This window comes from Fistularia commersonii, chromosome 7 (assembly GCF_037954325.1).
Source record: "Fistularia commersonii isolate RoL2024-O1a breed Wild chromosome 7, RoL_Fcom_v1.0, whole genome shotgun sequence".
Lineage (NCBI taxonomy): Eukaryota > Metazoa > Chordata > Actinopteri > Syngnathiformes > Fistulariidae > Fistularia > Fistularia commersonii.
This window is the reverse complement of record NC_141290.1, coordinates 19,094,491-19,109,933: the sequence shown is the minus strand read 5'-3', so window position 1 is coordinate 19,109,933 and position 15,443 is coordinate 19,094,491. Positions and strand designations below refer to the sequence as shown.

General features: G+C 41.8%; 1 protein-coding gene across 5 annotated transcripts in view; it reads right to left on the bottom strand.

The window, feature by feature from the left end:
- The window catches only part of ripor3 (RIPOR family member 3), a 50,146-nt gene that overhangs the window by 15,770 nt on the left and 18,933 nt on the right, over positions 1–15,443 (bottom strand). For 3 of the 5 annotated variants that reach the window (XM_086150177.1, XM_086150179.1, XM_086150178.1), the window contains exons 2-8: positions 7,945–8,043; positions 4,042–4,197; positions 3,434–3,626; positions 3,256–3,309; positions 2,968–3,117; positions 1,760–1,823; positions 1,643–1,686 (exon numbers count right to left, since the gene is read on the bottom strand). In XM_086150177.1, coding sequence (XP_086006303.1) covers positions 1,643–1,686; positions 1,760–1,823; positions 2,968–3,117; positions 3,256–3,309; positions 3,434–3,626; positions 4,042–4,197; positions 7,945–8,042 — 759 coding nt within the window. In that variant the 5' untranslated portion in view covers position 8,043. The remainder of the gene's footprint in view (positions 1–1,642; positions 1,687–1,759; positions 1,824–2,967; positions 3,118–3,255; positions 3,310–3,433; positions 3,627–4,041; positions 4,198–7,944; positions 8,044–15,443) is intronic. The other 2 variants (XM_086150180.1, XM_086150183.1) reach the window with 1 other exon arrangement.

Genomic DNA, 15,443 nt, shown 5'->3' with positions numbered 1-15,443 from the left:
AAATGGCTGTGGTGCACACTTTTTTCCAGTAAGACAGGAAAATAGGGTAACTTATAAGAGCAGAGGTAGGAGCATGCGGGTAGATGTGGTAACCTGAAAGAGATCAGTGACCGCAAAGTAGTGGTAGGTGAGAGTGGAGCCAGACAGCATAAGGTCGTGGTTTGTAGGATGACCCTGGTGACAGGGAAGATCAAGAGGACAAAGGCAGAGCAGAGAGGACAAAGTGGTGGAAGCTGAAAAGTGAGGAGTGTTGTGTGGTTTTCAGGGAGGAGTTGAGAAAGGCTCTGGGTGGTCAGGGAGAGTTTCCAGATGATTGGCCAACTACCGCTAATGTTATCTGGGAGACAGGTAGGAGAGTACTTGGTGTATCACCTGGAGGGAAAGTAGATGATAAGGAGAACAACTTATTAAAGAGACTTGGTGATTAAATGAGGAAGTGCAGGAGTATACACAGAGAAAGCCGTTAGCAAAGAAGAAGTGGGACATGGAGCTGACTGAGAGAACAGACAGGAGTACAGGGAGATACAGTGTAAGGTAAAGATGGAAGTAGCAAAGGTAAAGCAAAGGGTGTACGATGACTTGTATGCTCGGCTGTACTGTAAGGAGGGAGAAAATGATCATGCAGGTTGGCAAAACAGTAAATTATGATGGACAGGATGTACAACAGGTCCGGGTGATTGAGGACGGAGAGGGAAATGTATTGACAGATGCTAGAAGAGCGATGGAAAGATTGAAAAAGGACTTTGAAGAGCTTATGAATGACGGAAATGAAAGAGAGGCAAGGGTAGAAGAGCTGACTAGACCACAAAGACCACAAAGTAGCACAGATTAGTAAAAGTGAAGTGAGAAAGGCATTGAAGAGGATGAAGTGTGCCAAGAGAGGAACTCTGATATTAATTAAGGAAGTCTGGAGTTGCGGAGAAGTGTGTTAGACTGGTGCAGGACATGTATGCTGGCTGCGAGACAGTGGTGAGGTGTGCTGTAGGGGTAACAGCGAAGTTCAAGGTGGAGGTGGGACTTCATCAGAGATCAGCTCTGAGCCCCTTCTTGTTTGCAGTGGTGATGACAGGTTGATGTCAGACAGGAATGGACAAGAATGGACCATGGCCCATGACCGTTGCAGATTACATTGTGATCTGTAGTGAGAGCAGAGAACAGGTTGAGGAAAATCTAGAAAGGTGGAGGCAGGTGCTGGAAAGGAGAGGAATGAAGGTTAGTCGCAGCATGACAGAATATATGTGTGTGAAAGAGAGGAACCCAGGTGGAATGGTCAGGCTACAGGGAGTGGAGATCAAGAAGTTGGAGAATTTCAGGTACTTGGTGTCAACAGCCCAGAGCAACAGAGAGTGGAAAAGAGGGGAAGAGACGGGTTCAAGCAGGTTGGAATGGGTGGAGAAAAGTGTCAGGGTACTATGTGATAGAAGGCTATCAGCCAGAATGAAAGGAAAGGTGTGCAAGACAGTGGTGAGACCAGTGATGCTGTATGGACTAGAAACAGTAACAATGATGAAAAGCCGAAAGGAGAGGAAGAAGACGTAAGATGTAAAAATTAGATGCTCAGGATACAAGATTACTTTCAGTAAAGTTTTGGCTGTTTCAAACGGGGGAAGGTGTGATGAAGATGGCAGGAGTCGCAGCTCACCTCGTACTGATCCCCGGGACAGAGGCGAGCGAAGCCGATCAGACCTGCAGGACAAACACAGTCTTTCAAAGGGCCGGAGGGAGCACACATCTGGCAACTCGCAGTGGGGACATGTACCCTTCATCTTGATGTGCAGTTCCCCGAGGAGAATCTCCAGCTCCCCTTCCATCGCTGACATGTCCTTTGGACGAAGAAGATGTGGAGGAAACAAAATGCATCCCTGATAAGTTAATTCAGCCTTCAGGAAATGAATTTCTGCTTTTCAAATCACATCCATTTTGGGGGGATTTGTTGCTAATTCCTAGCAAAGTTTGCGCCTCATTTCCTGAGATTTGCAGAGCAAAGTAGCAAACACAATAAAATTAAAACAACGGTCACTGAGATCTCAAAGTAGAATTAGACTCTCAATCAGTTGAATCTCATGAGACATTTCTCCTCATTCTTATATTCTAATATTTTCCATGATATCAGACAGATGGTCACTCTCCTCTTCATATCCCACTTCCCTTTTGATACAGAAAGATTTTCAGTTCACTTCTCAGATTTCTAATAAAATTGACGTGATTTTGTCCCTGACCCGAATGTCCTCTCCTTTTTTGATAGTTTGTTCATGATTCGGATTTGTTTGGAGGAGAGATTGAGAAAGCCAATATACAATCTGCAAATCTTTGTGTGTAACTGTCATGGTGATTGACACAAAAAAGACAACTTGGGAGGGGAAGAATGTTGGAGGGACGGGAATCCTTTGGAGAAGATGTTGCTCACTGTTGTAATACATGCTAAGCGAACACACCCTCTGCGACCTTGACCTCTGTGACTTCTGGCCCCGGCAGCGATGAATTGTTGCACGTGCGCAGTCCTTTTCACTTTTTAATGGTTTAATTGTGAAAATGAAACTTTTATTCACACTTCATCACTCTCTCCCTTTAAGGCACAATTTTCCATATGAGAAAATTCAGATTATTTTTGCTCTTTAAACTTTTTGTTCTTTAACATTCTAATTTTCTTTTATTTTCTTTCATTTATTCATTATTGTTTTGGATTTCTTTATCATTCATCTTTTGACGTATTTATTATTTTCACATTTTGGCAAGAATCAAATCAATATATATCTCTTAAATGTCTAAAGCAAATACAGATTAGCCTCATCATTGTTATCCTCACTGCCTGGAAATATTTACCTTTTGCATTTTAATTTGCGTTCTTGTGAAATCACCGTCAGATTGACATAGCTAAATAGTAGCACTGGATTTAATGAAAGAGTTTCTTTGAAGGATTTATCCTCTCTGAGCTGTAAGAGCTGTTTCCTGGCAGACGTCCCGTACCTGCACGCTGTGCCGATGGTCGCGGTTGAGCTCCAGCAGACTGTCCCTGGAGGCTCGGCTGGACGGGGACAGAGAGAAGGCTCTCTTCATGTTGACAGCGCCCTGGCACAACCTCCACTGGATGCAGTAGGTCTCGTAGAGCTCCTCCACCTGTGTGCACGCAAACATTCATGATGTGAAAACAGGCCACAGATCTCGATTGTTTTTGGTGTTTTGCGTTACTTAAGTCCGATTGGTAGTAAGGCTAACTCAAGTGTATGTTTCCCTGAAGAAAACAGTCAGATATACCTTGCTGATTTGAAACTCTAATCTCCGAATGTGTCGCTCCAGCGCCCTGATCTCCTGTGGAAACAAAACAGAATCAGAGGTTTGATGTCCTTTTATTTGTTTACATGGAGATAAAAAAAAAAGGTTGCAAAATGAAAAAAATACTCAGGATAAATCAAGATATGATAATCAGAATTACCTTCTCTAGGTCATAGAGAAAAGCCTGGAAAAGAAGCAAATATACATTGCCCATTATTTCCATTATGGTTGCCGGGTAGAATATCAACTCACGCACAAAAAAAAAAACCCTCACCAGTCTGGAGTTCCTCTTGGTGTCTCGTTGCTGCGTCGACAGAAAGTCCATCTCAGCCTGATGTCCCTCCAGGTGCTCCCTTTACAGCGGGGCCCACCCACAAACATGTCTCAGTTTGAGTCTTAGAAAGCATTGGGGATGCATTCTTCATCCCATACATTACAAAAGGCCAGCACTCCATCATCAACGTCATCAAGTTGTTATATCATAGTTTAAACAGCAACATAGGATGCCTCATCTGTATGGTTCTTTTCAACTGTGAATATCAATTATCTCAACAATGCATTTTTTGGTTTATACTTATGCTTTATCATTATGACATTTTTCAGTAAAATATAGACTCACAAAGTGAAATGTTTGCATTGTCATTTTAATATGATTAATGTTGAATTTCACTTGTCTCCCCTCCCTTACAGTTTTTGTACAGTCACAACCTTGAGTAAGCGGAGTGTTTAATGATGTCGGCCTCTTTAAATTACTCACACATCACCTACTTGAGTCCTTTGCGTAGAGCCTGGAAGACTCCGTCCACCTGTTCGGGCTGCAGTGACCAGATAGAGCTTCTTGCTCTACTGGGAGACAAGTGGGCTCTTGGACTCTTACTCCCGGTGATGGCCTTCGCTCGAAGCGAGTTACGAGCAGAGGATGGCCTGAACACACAGATCAACAATCTCATTGATTCATTATTTAGACCGCTTCTGTCTCAGGATAATGTTAAAATAATTGGGACGATGACATCGTTTTGGGAGGACACCTTTGAATTGAAGGTTGGGTTCAAATTTTGTTGATGTTTTGGAAAACATGACCATTGCAGGTTAATGCGTCCTCAAGAACTTTCATATCAGGTCCCACTTTATATTTGAAAGTGCATACACAAAATAACATTGATCGTGTTTACTGAACTCAGAAATGGTTAGATGTGTCGCTTGCTCCAAGCCTCACCTGGTCCCACCACATACAGTAAAAATCAACACTTTTTCCTGATGGAGTCCAACCTCCACCTTAAATTTCTCCATTACCCCTACAGCACACCTCACCACTGTCTCACAGCCAGCATACATGTCCTGCACCAGTCTAACATACTTCTTTTCCATTCCAGATTTCCTCATATAATACCTGAGCTACGCTCTTGGCACCCTGTCATGCTTTTTCTAGTTCTACAAAAACACAATGCAGCTCCCTCTGGCCTTCTCCAGAGGGATTAGCATAGAGAATCAGCATTCTCAAAGCAAATACTGCACCTGTAGTACTCTTTTTAGGCATGAAGCCATACTGCTCTTCAGAAATGCTGACTTCTGCTCTTGGTCTTCTTCTTCTTCTTCTTCTTCTTCTTCTTCTTCTTCTTCTTCTTCTTCTTCTTCTTCTTCTTCTTCTTCTTCTTCTTCTTCTTCTTCTAATTTCGGTCTAATTTCCATTACTCTTTCCCATAACTTCACAGTATGGCTCATCAACTTTATCCCTCTATAGCTGCTGCAATTCTGCACCCCCCCCCCCATATTCTTAAAAATGGGCACCATCACACTTTGTCTCCATTCTTCAGGCATCTTCTCACTCTCTAGATCCTGTTGAATAAACTAGTCAGAAACTCTACTGCTGCCTCTTCTAGACACTTCCACACCTCCACAGGTATATCATCAGGGCCAACTGCCTTTCTAATCTTCATCCTCTTCAATGCCTTCCTCACTTCACTTTTACTAATCAGTGCTACTTTGGGGTTTACAATAGTCCCCTCTTCACCCCTTGCCTCGCTTTCATTTTCCACATTCATCAGCTCCTCAAAGTACTCTTTCCATCGTCCTGTCACTCTTCTAGCATCTGCCGATACATCTCCCTCTCGATCCTTAATCACCCGGACCTGTTGTACATCCTTTCCATCATAATTTACTGTTTTGCCAACCTGCATGATCATTTTCTCCCTCCTTACAGTACCACAGAGCATACAAGTTATTGTACACCCTTTGTTTTACCTTTGCTACTTCTATCTTTAGCTTACATTGTATCTCCCTATACACCTGTCTGTTCTCTTCAGTCCTCTCAGTGTCCCACTCCTTCAAACTGCTTTCTCTTTATGTAATCCTGCACTTCCTCACACCATCACCAAGTCTCCTTATCTACTTTCCTTCTAGGTGACAATCCAAGTATTTTCCCACCTGTGTCCCTGATAACACTACCTGTAGTTGTCAAATCATCCGGAAGCTCTCCCTGACCCCCCAGAGCCATTCTCAACTCCTCCCTGAAAACCATACAACACTCCTCCCTATCCAGCTTCCACCACTTTGTCCTCTGCTCTGCCTTTGTCCTCTTGATCTTCCTTGTCACCAGAGTCATCCTACAAACCACCATCCCATGCTGTCTGGCGACACTCTCACCTACAGCTACTTTGCAGTCACTGATCTCTTTCAGGTTACCTTGTGTATACAAGATGTAGTCTACCTGCGTGCTCCCACCTCCGCTCTTATAAGTTACCCTAAGTTCCTGTTTTTTTCTGGAAAAAGGTGTTCACTACAACCATTTTCATCATTTTTTCAAAGTCTACCACCATCTGTCCCTCTGTCCCTCCCTATCCTGTATACCAAATCTGCCCATCACTTCTTCATCCCCTCTATTGCCTTCACCAACATGTCCATTGAAACCTACACCATTTACCATTCTCATCTTGGGATATTCTGCATCACTTCAACTAACTCCTTACAGAACTTCTCCTTCTCCTCAAACTCACATCCCACCAACAGGGCATAGCCACTAATGACATTGAGCGTCACATCTTCAATTTCCATTTTCAGACACATAAGTCTATCTGATATTCTTTTCACCTCCAGAACATTCCTAACAAACTCCTCCTTCAAGATAACCCCTACTCCATTTCTCTTCTTGTCAGTACAATGACAATACAACTTAAAGCCTGCTCCTAAGCGTCTAGCCTTACTACCTCACCCACCAGGTCTCCTGGACACACAGTATATCCACTTTCCTTCTCTGCATCATGTCGACCAACTCTCTACCTTTTCCTGTCACAGTCCCAATACTCAAAGTCCCTACTCTCAGTCCCAGACTCTTGCCTTTTCTCTTCTCTCTCTGCTTCCGAACACGCTTTCTCCTCTCCTTCTTTGACCTACAGTAGCCCAGTTTCCATTGGAATTCATGCTGACAATAATTATATTATTGAGTGTGGTATAACTTTTAGTTTTATAACTTTCCAATAATTGGAGCTCTCAATGTCAATGCACGATGATCCTATGAAAAACAAGGGTGGTGGAGGAAAATGACCAAACGCTGATACAAATAGAAACGTAAACAAGCCCGTGCACACACACAGGAAGTACATTCCGGCAGTGTCTTTGACATTTTGTCTGTCTCCTCTGTCCCTTGGGTAGGCAGACATGTGTGTTTGTTCTTCCCCCACTAACATGTTACATCGGGACCTGCGGTGCCTTCACTGACTTGCCCTCGATGAGTAACAGGCTCAGCTGAGGGATTTCCTTACATGTGACAGTTTAGCTGTGGCTGCTTTGGATCCTGAAGGGCAATAAAAGATGGTATTTTCTTGTCTCTGCGGCCTGCTTCCTGTCAGCGTGATAAATACTGCACAAAATAGATCTAAAACATGAGTCCCTGTTTTGTTCAGCTGGCAAATCAATTGATTTGGACATATTGGAAAACTGTTTTGGTCTTTTGAAAAGCCAAAACAGGTGGATTCTTGTCTCAGTAAAAAGTAATCCCATGAGCCTTATGTCATTCAGAACTTAACAACTGAACAAAATATCTATCTAGTCAGATAAAGGAGTTAAATAGACACCATCATTTCTTTATACATATCTTAAAACAACGCTTTTGTCTGTGACACAAAGCATTTCTTAAAATAATCCAATGAAACACATAGATTAGTGAATATTAAAAATTTAGGAGAATGTTGAAAAAGATTTGATTTAATTCATGGCACAACCTAGAATGAATTAATTCATGCGTCAGCTACGGACACTATTCTATATCAAGTTGTATTTGACACTATAAAGTCAATGATGTCTTATTCAGGTGGTTTCTGTCCCTGTGTTGCAGTTTAATTTGTGCAATACAATAAAAGGAATGCCAAACGATACCGATAATGTTTTTAATCTTGGAAAATGTGTAATGCATGCCTTGGTATTGCAGAATGTATTGCAGAAAAATTCCACCCAATGAATCAAAGAAAACGACAGAAATACGTGACTGACGTGTGAAGTGCAACTATGTTTTTCAGCACATCATCTGCACATATGTGTCCTCTTGTTACAATGAAAGCCGAATGCAAACTTAGGTTCACCTATTGCTCATCTTGATCAGCTAACAAATCTGCACTTCCTTATGCCATTTAAGAAAAACGATGAAAAATTTGAAAGGAAAAAGAGTTGTTCGCTTACTGCCTCCGTCCAGTCAGAGAGTTGAATCCAGTGAAGGAGCTACTCCTGGGGATCAAGCCGCCATCGGCAGGTGTGTCGAATCGTAACTTCACTGACATCCTGCAAACACAGATGGAGAAAGTCTTTATATCTGCTGCGCGAGAAATAATACATTTTCATTCGACCCATCCGTTATACTGAAGAACCAGGCTGAACAAATAGTATAACCTTTAGGCGACCACAGCCGCATCTCAGTAATACCTAGACACAAACATACATACATCATCTAAATATTTTTGAGCATTTGTCTTCTGCATCTCCTCATTTTACATTTTTAGTATTGCTGGAACAGTAGTTTACAGAAGATTTTTGTTTTTAAAGAAAATCACAAAATGGCAGAGGAAGAAGCTGGAAAAGCAAGGTCACCTAAGGTTTTCATTGAATTTATTTTCATCATTCATTCCACTTCGTACCATTTTAACTCTTGATATTGTCTTCATTTCAAAGACCTAATTATTCTGACATCCAGCTGAATTGGTGTGGTTTTAACCAAGATAATTACAATCCATAGAAACCCACCAGAACACTGTCTTTTGAAGATGAGGGAGGATCACACTTTAGTGGTGTAAAACCCAACTGAAAACAGAGAAAAAAAAGGGGAAACTAGTTCCAGGGCTTCTGGGATGAGTTTGGACCAAAAACAAAGCTACAAGATCTTTGCTGGATTGTTTAATTTTTACATTGGAGCTGACAGATGCCTGGTTTGAGACTCGCTAGACATTAAGACAGTTTTTACGCTTCATTTCCACGGTACCGTCGAGCTGTCGTCGTCATAGATCGCAAGCCAAAGAGTTCCATGCAAGTAAATCTGTTTCTTTCAAACTGCGTCCAACCCCCGCACTGAGGCCCTTAGAGGATCACCATTCTCTTGTCTAAAATGTAACATGGCCCTCAACACTATCAACTGCACAGATGGAACAAGCACGTTTGCCAATTTGTAGCCTAACTTTTTCTCCAATATCAGACTTCAACATATACATGATAATTAACATAAACCAGCATGAGAGGCTATTGCTTAGCACATATATACAAAGAAGGGAGCACAAAACATAAGGATGTCAGATGTCAGAGGCTTCATTTGGCATATAGGCACGTTATGAAAACATCATACTTTGTGGCGCTCGACGTTCTCAGCAGATCAGCATTTTACATAAGTGATCTGACCAGTTAAATCCTTTCATAAATTCTCCTTGTTACTTACTACCTTACCACCTATGAGAGGAATATGTTATTTCTTTTGCTCAAGTCCCAAATCTGGGCCAAACTTAAACGCTTGGAAAAGGTAATTGGCAGAAAAAATAGGAGCCATATTTTTAGAACGTCCAATCCTCTGTACTATGGGTAGTATTGCTGTATTTAAAGGAGTTGGTGAATTCATTTGGTTCTCCGTTGGAGATGAACTGCAACCATTTAGTTTCATTGAGGAAAGAAACTGCAAATACAAGTATAGAATGACAAAATGTTCTTTGACTACCCTCAGGTATTAGCGGTAATTTCATCCAGCATGAAGCATCCTGAGTTTGATGGAAACCCCCATGTAGGATTGTCTTTTTGTACCTAATGAACTAGCAAGTTTTTGTATGAAGCAATACAAGCACATCATGTGCATCAATTTCACAAGCAACACTGAGGTGAGGTAAAAAAAAAAAAGGTTGTTCCCACACAAACACAATCTGTTTTTTTTCCTTCTTCCCACTGTTTCTTTTTCATGTGGTTCATGTCAAAGCTGAATTAGAAACATTGTTCTTTTTGTTTATACATTCATTTGCTGGCTCTGCCTAGAAAAGCTCAGAGTGCACATCTTTTCTCAAAACAAGAAACCTTAATCCGCAGTGTTTTTACATTATCAAATGTCTTTATTCAGCATCAATTTTTCAAGTTTTATGTCTGTTGATAGTAATGAAAATTGGCTCAAGATGCTGAACTCGAAGAGTCATTGCTGACCAATGTTTCCAAACTCCTGTTTCTCAATTTCTTAGTTTTTTTTCTTTGTTTTTTAATGTTTAAATTCGGTCTGTTCTTAATTTTTATCAGATGCATTGTGTGAATCATCAGAACATTGGAAGTATGAAAAAGTCAAAATTGTAGATTTGCAAAGGTTTTGACGAAACACACAGGCGAGTTTGAACTTTATCCCTCATCATCCAACAACCGAAACTGCTAAAGAACAACAGTGGACCGAAACCCAGAAACAAACAGCACAATCTCACAGTCTTTCTGGGTTAGAGGCATGGTCCTGAGAGTTTACCACAGTATAACAACAAATACAGTTTTCTGGAAGGCTTTTTTTTCGCTCCCTTTGTTTGCTACATTTAAAAAGAATTTCACCTCAAAAATATACTACAATTTTGTAAGCGGTGTTTTGAAATGGCTGTGAGTACTCCAGCTGTATTGTCAGACAAGTGTTACTAACTGGTTGGAGTTAAATTCTGTTTGTTGTTTATATATTATTTCCATTCTAACAATGTCTTTGTTTAATCCGCAACCCCGGAATCTGGTTCCCGAGCTCCGCTTAAAGGTGTGTCCATTCTCAACATCTGTGAAAAATGGCATACAAGAAGGTCTTTAAAATGTTTATGGTCCTGACACACCTTGGAGTGTAAAGTGAGCTGTTTAAATGGGAAGGGGTTTCATGCACTCTCTCTCTCTCTCTCTCTCTCTCTCTCTCTCTCTCTCAAACACACACACACACACACACACACACACGCACGTCAGTGTTTACATTGAGGCAGTCTGTTGAGTGCATAGAAAGAGAGCAGAAACAGCAGGGAAGTCAGTGAACAGGATGTATATGATATAATGTTGCCGAGTCGAAATATATATATGTACGACATGTTTGTACAACCAGGACCTTTGTGGCTCTGCGATTGACTGGCAACCAGTCCAGGGTGTACCCCCCTCTCGCTGATAATAACTGGGATAGGAGTGCAGGATAAGTGGCAGACGATGGATGGATGGATGGACGTTTAAATCAAATGCTGCTGGTCACTTTGACTCTTCAGACCTAAACTCTTTTTCTGCCACTTGATTTTAGGTTTCCTGGAAAAAAGAACGTCCAGTAGCCAATCTGAGTCAGATGTCCGGCAAACACGTCTCTCTTCAAAACAGAAAACTGGAGTGTTTTTGTTTATATCCCAAAGTTAATTTCCAGTCCGCGTCCTTTAACCCACTTCAGTGGCGACAGCCATCTTTTGTTTATAAAAAAGGCCAGAAACAGCGGACATTACATCAGATGATCCCACCTCTCGACAGCTGTTTGGGTTGAGATCTAAGCTATTGCGATTGGCTTGTAAGGCAACTGTTTAACCTAAAAATATCAATTTCTTGGTAATTGCGATGGTGCACCGCTGTTTCCCAACCACCTGTTGCTGCAATATGTAACTAGTTTAAGGATGTGATGTCATCCACACCCTCCTAACACCAACCACATCCTTGAAGTCTCCGAACCTAACCAGACATTTCGTGCACACCCCGCACGTCATTCTTCTTTTACAGTGATTTGTCTGGAGCCACAAACGCCTTGAGGTTCACCTAGCCGTCTTGACTCCCGACACCTGTGTCCTTTTCTGGCTAAGTAGTCGAAAGTTTGCGTTTTTCATCTCTGCAAACGCAATGTGCATCTGGTAGAGAATGACGAAAGAATTGGACAGAGGCGAGAAACTGGAATGTTCAGTGCAGTCGATGAGAGCTTCAAGTGTCAAACAAAATCTGTAAGTTCAATCAGAGCAGAGAGCTGAGTGAGACTTTTTCACATTCAACTTGCAAATCTCTGTTTACATTTTCCAGCTGTTTGCATTTAAGGCGGCAAAGTCAGCAGCAGCAGATGGATGATTAATCACCGGCTTGTGACTCAAGAGGCTGACGGCCGAAAATAAGTCCTTCACTTCATCCATGTGTGACAAAATCCAACACTTGATGACTAAAAAGAAAAAACTGAAACTACAGAGAAAGATTTAATCAGAAGCTCCGCCATTGGAAGCCTAGGAGTTACATTCCTGTAGTGATGATGGAAGCAGGGAGGATGAGGATGGATGAAGTGGGGCTGCTGGGGGAAAATTGCAGCTGCACTCGCTACTTCGAACATCAGCTCATTTACTTCTGTGTGTGCGTGCGTGCGCGTGCACGTGGTGGGCATGCCTCAGAGTGGTTGTCCTTGGAAACGAACATTCCCGGTTCGATTCCTGCACTCCTCCCAGGCTGTTGAAGTCTTTGCTGAGCAAGACACTGAGCCCCTAACTGCTCCCCTGGCGCTGCTCATTAGTTGCCCTCTGCTCATGGTTCGTCCATGATGCAGTTGTCAAATTTCACCGTTGTCGTGCTCTATGTATAGCGAAATGTGAAAATAAAGGTTTTTTTTTTCTTAACTGACTCGGTTTTGAAGCTTTTCACAGATTTACATTTGGTGTTAAGTAATTGTGCAGTAAAAGGCCATCATGCTGTTATATATTAGAAAAAGCACAAGCTTTTAACCTCTGGAACTAAATATTCGCTGATTTGATTTAGTGCAGCCCAAAGTTTATACTTGGTTAGAAATACTCTGATGCTTTCCTCCCCAGTTTTTATCGTTTAAGTAATGAAAGCCATATTTAAGGAGCATGAGGTTCTTCTTGTTTTCAAGCGCGAACTGACATACATTCGCTGTCATTCATTCATAAACACAGAAAATCCTGAGATTTCAAAATAAACAATTTCCCAGGAAAAAAAAATCATTGCCCTTAAAAAAAGTCATTATCCACTAAAGGGAAATCTGAGAACAGCGTATCTATCCAGACCCACAGGTTGAGAAACATCCATCCATCTTCTACCACTTATCCTGCACTCAGAGTCACGGCGGATGCTGGAAACCATCCCAGCTGTCATCAGGCCAGCCTGGACTGGTCGGACAGTTTTACCAATTAAACAAATTTTTGGACTGTGGAAGGAAAACCAAAGAAAATCCATGCAAACTCCACACAGAAAGGTTCCCTTGTCAGAACCGAACCAGGCTCCTTTGTGCTGTGAGGCCAAACGCAAGAACCACTGCGCCACCCTGGAAGCATGTTTTTATAAACGAGCAAGTGGTGTTGAAACACAATCACGACTACTACATTAGCTTTTCATTTCGCTCTGATCTCATTTAGTCAGGTAAAATAGTCTAACAACAACCAGCCTTCTCGCAGTTTGGCTTCGGGTAGCTCAACTTAAATGGAGGTCATTGTCATTGGACCTCGGCAATGACGACCTGCATCTCTGACAGCTGATTGGTGCAGCAGACGTTTGTGATGTTTATTCAGTTTGATGTCTGGAACGGATCAGAGCGGCACAGTGTGTATTTCTTTGTCCCTTCAAAACAAAAGAGCCAAAAAAAATGCCCCAGTGATGCCAACTCTGTTTCCATGTCTGTACAAAGCAAACACCCCAGTGGTACTCGGGAACACCCAAAAATAAGGGTATGCGAAAGTGAGAGCAGGAGATTTTGGAACTTGATTACTTTATAGTTCTGATTATTTCTTTTTTTTTTTTTTTTTTTTTTTTCCATCTTGTTTTAGATCATCACCGACACCAGATTCAAGCCAGGCGCCAGCGGAAACACTGTTGGCTCATTGCATAGGGGTCAGGGGTCACAACTGACTAATGCTCTCTAGGGTAAAAAACTATGCGATTCTGGATGGGAAACATACACACACACACACACACACATACACACCCGGAATCCTGTCCGTTACTAATGCCGTTTATATAATAATAATAATTTGTTTTCGCAGTATAATTGTATCAATACACACAATCTGTCAGGAGAAAACTTGTCTATTGCAAACATTCTGTCCTTGTCTAACCCCTCAGGCATGAGCTATACAGATATTTAATGACAGATTCAATCGAGAAAAGTGCTTTCATAAGTCCTGGCAAATGAAAATGTTTTTAACCCTGGCATTAAACTCTTGACCCATCAGCTCGCCCTTGAGTCCAAGTGGAGTTTTGATTCAAGAAGTCGCCAATATAAGATGTTTGTCAACTGCGGGTTTGATGAAGAAGTGGGTCAAGTCTTTGATTTGCTTTAGGTTCTTGTTATTCTTTTTTTTTTTCGATTGATTGATATAGCAGTGGATGTCTGTCAGCAGCTGCTTTCAACACCTGGCTCAGTCAAGATGTGTGTGAGACCAACCGCAGAGGAGGTGAGTCCAACGTGAGCGGGTGAAATGATCTCTGCGGTGGGAAAACATCTTTAGACAATTTTACAAAGTTCGGTCCCAAAGCCGAAGAGAGGAAACAATAACAGACATTTGAAATAGAGTGAAAATAAATCAGGAATCAATGAGTCCCACAAGTGGACTCACATGACTATAGCAAAGAGAACTTATAAAATGATTTAATGTTTACGCTTTTTCCTTTGCAAGTATGGCAAATTAGCAAATGTTTGAATTGTGTACATTGACTGCAACTTTATTAGTTAGAAACAGGGACTAGTTGTCTTTTGACAATGATAGTTTCTAATTTCTGATCCATTTAATACAAAAATGATCTAATTTATGGGTCCTTTCTTGCTGATTTATGAGACGGATTTTATTTTCTTCCATGCAGGTAAAAAAGTCCAGATGCTGGAGAAAATTTGATGAGAAGATGAAATATATTATTTCATAAAGTGCTCATGATGCCGTCCAAAGATTTAGTCATTAAATGGAAGGTAGTAGACAAGAGGTTTAAGATAAAGGGTGAGGTGGTGCCTACGGTATTAGAAAAACCAGTAAAGATTTGGGTAGATTGTTTGATGCAAGACTTAGTGATAAGGAACATTTTTTGCAGTTTAGGCAGGAAATGAGTCAAGGCATTTTAAGTATAGATAGGTCGGGACTCCCAGGGAAGTTGAAGTTGTGGCGTTTGCAGTTTGGGCTGTTGCCACGGCTGATAAAGTTCCCCTGTCAAAGGTACAGAAGCTTGAAAAGGTTTTAAGTCCAGCTATTAGGAGCCCCACGCCGCCTAAGCAGCGCAGCTTTAAATGGGGAAGGCCTATTGGAGTTGCCAGTTTCTAGCTTGTAAGAAGTGTACAAGTGTCTTAAGGTAAGACAAGAAATAACTCACTCAGTCAAAGGACTCAGTGGTTAGGAGTGCGGCACCCGTAGTTAGAACACAGAGGAAGTAGAACCCAAAGGAAGGCAGAGCAGCGAGCACAGGCAGCCGTCAGTCACAGGGATATCATAGACTGGGTGCAACATGGGCATGGAGGCTTAGGGTCTGTGTAGGAAAACCAGTGTGGAGTAAGACAAGAGTTGGAGAAAAGAGGAGGTTGACAGTTGATGGGTAACATAGGCAAGAGGAGGTGGTAAGACATACTGGAGCAGTGATGCAAGCAAAGCAAGGGTGGGTGAATTGGGAGAATATGGAAAGAAGAACCCTGAAGAGGAGAGAGTTGTGGAGCATGGAGGCTAATAGAATTAGGTTTATCAGAGGGGCTACATATGATGTGTTGCCATCTCCCCCGA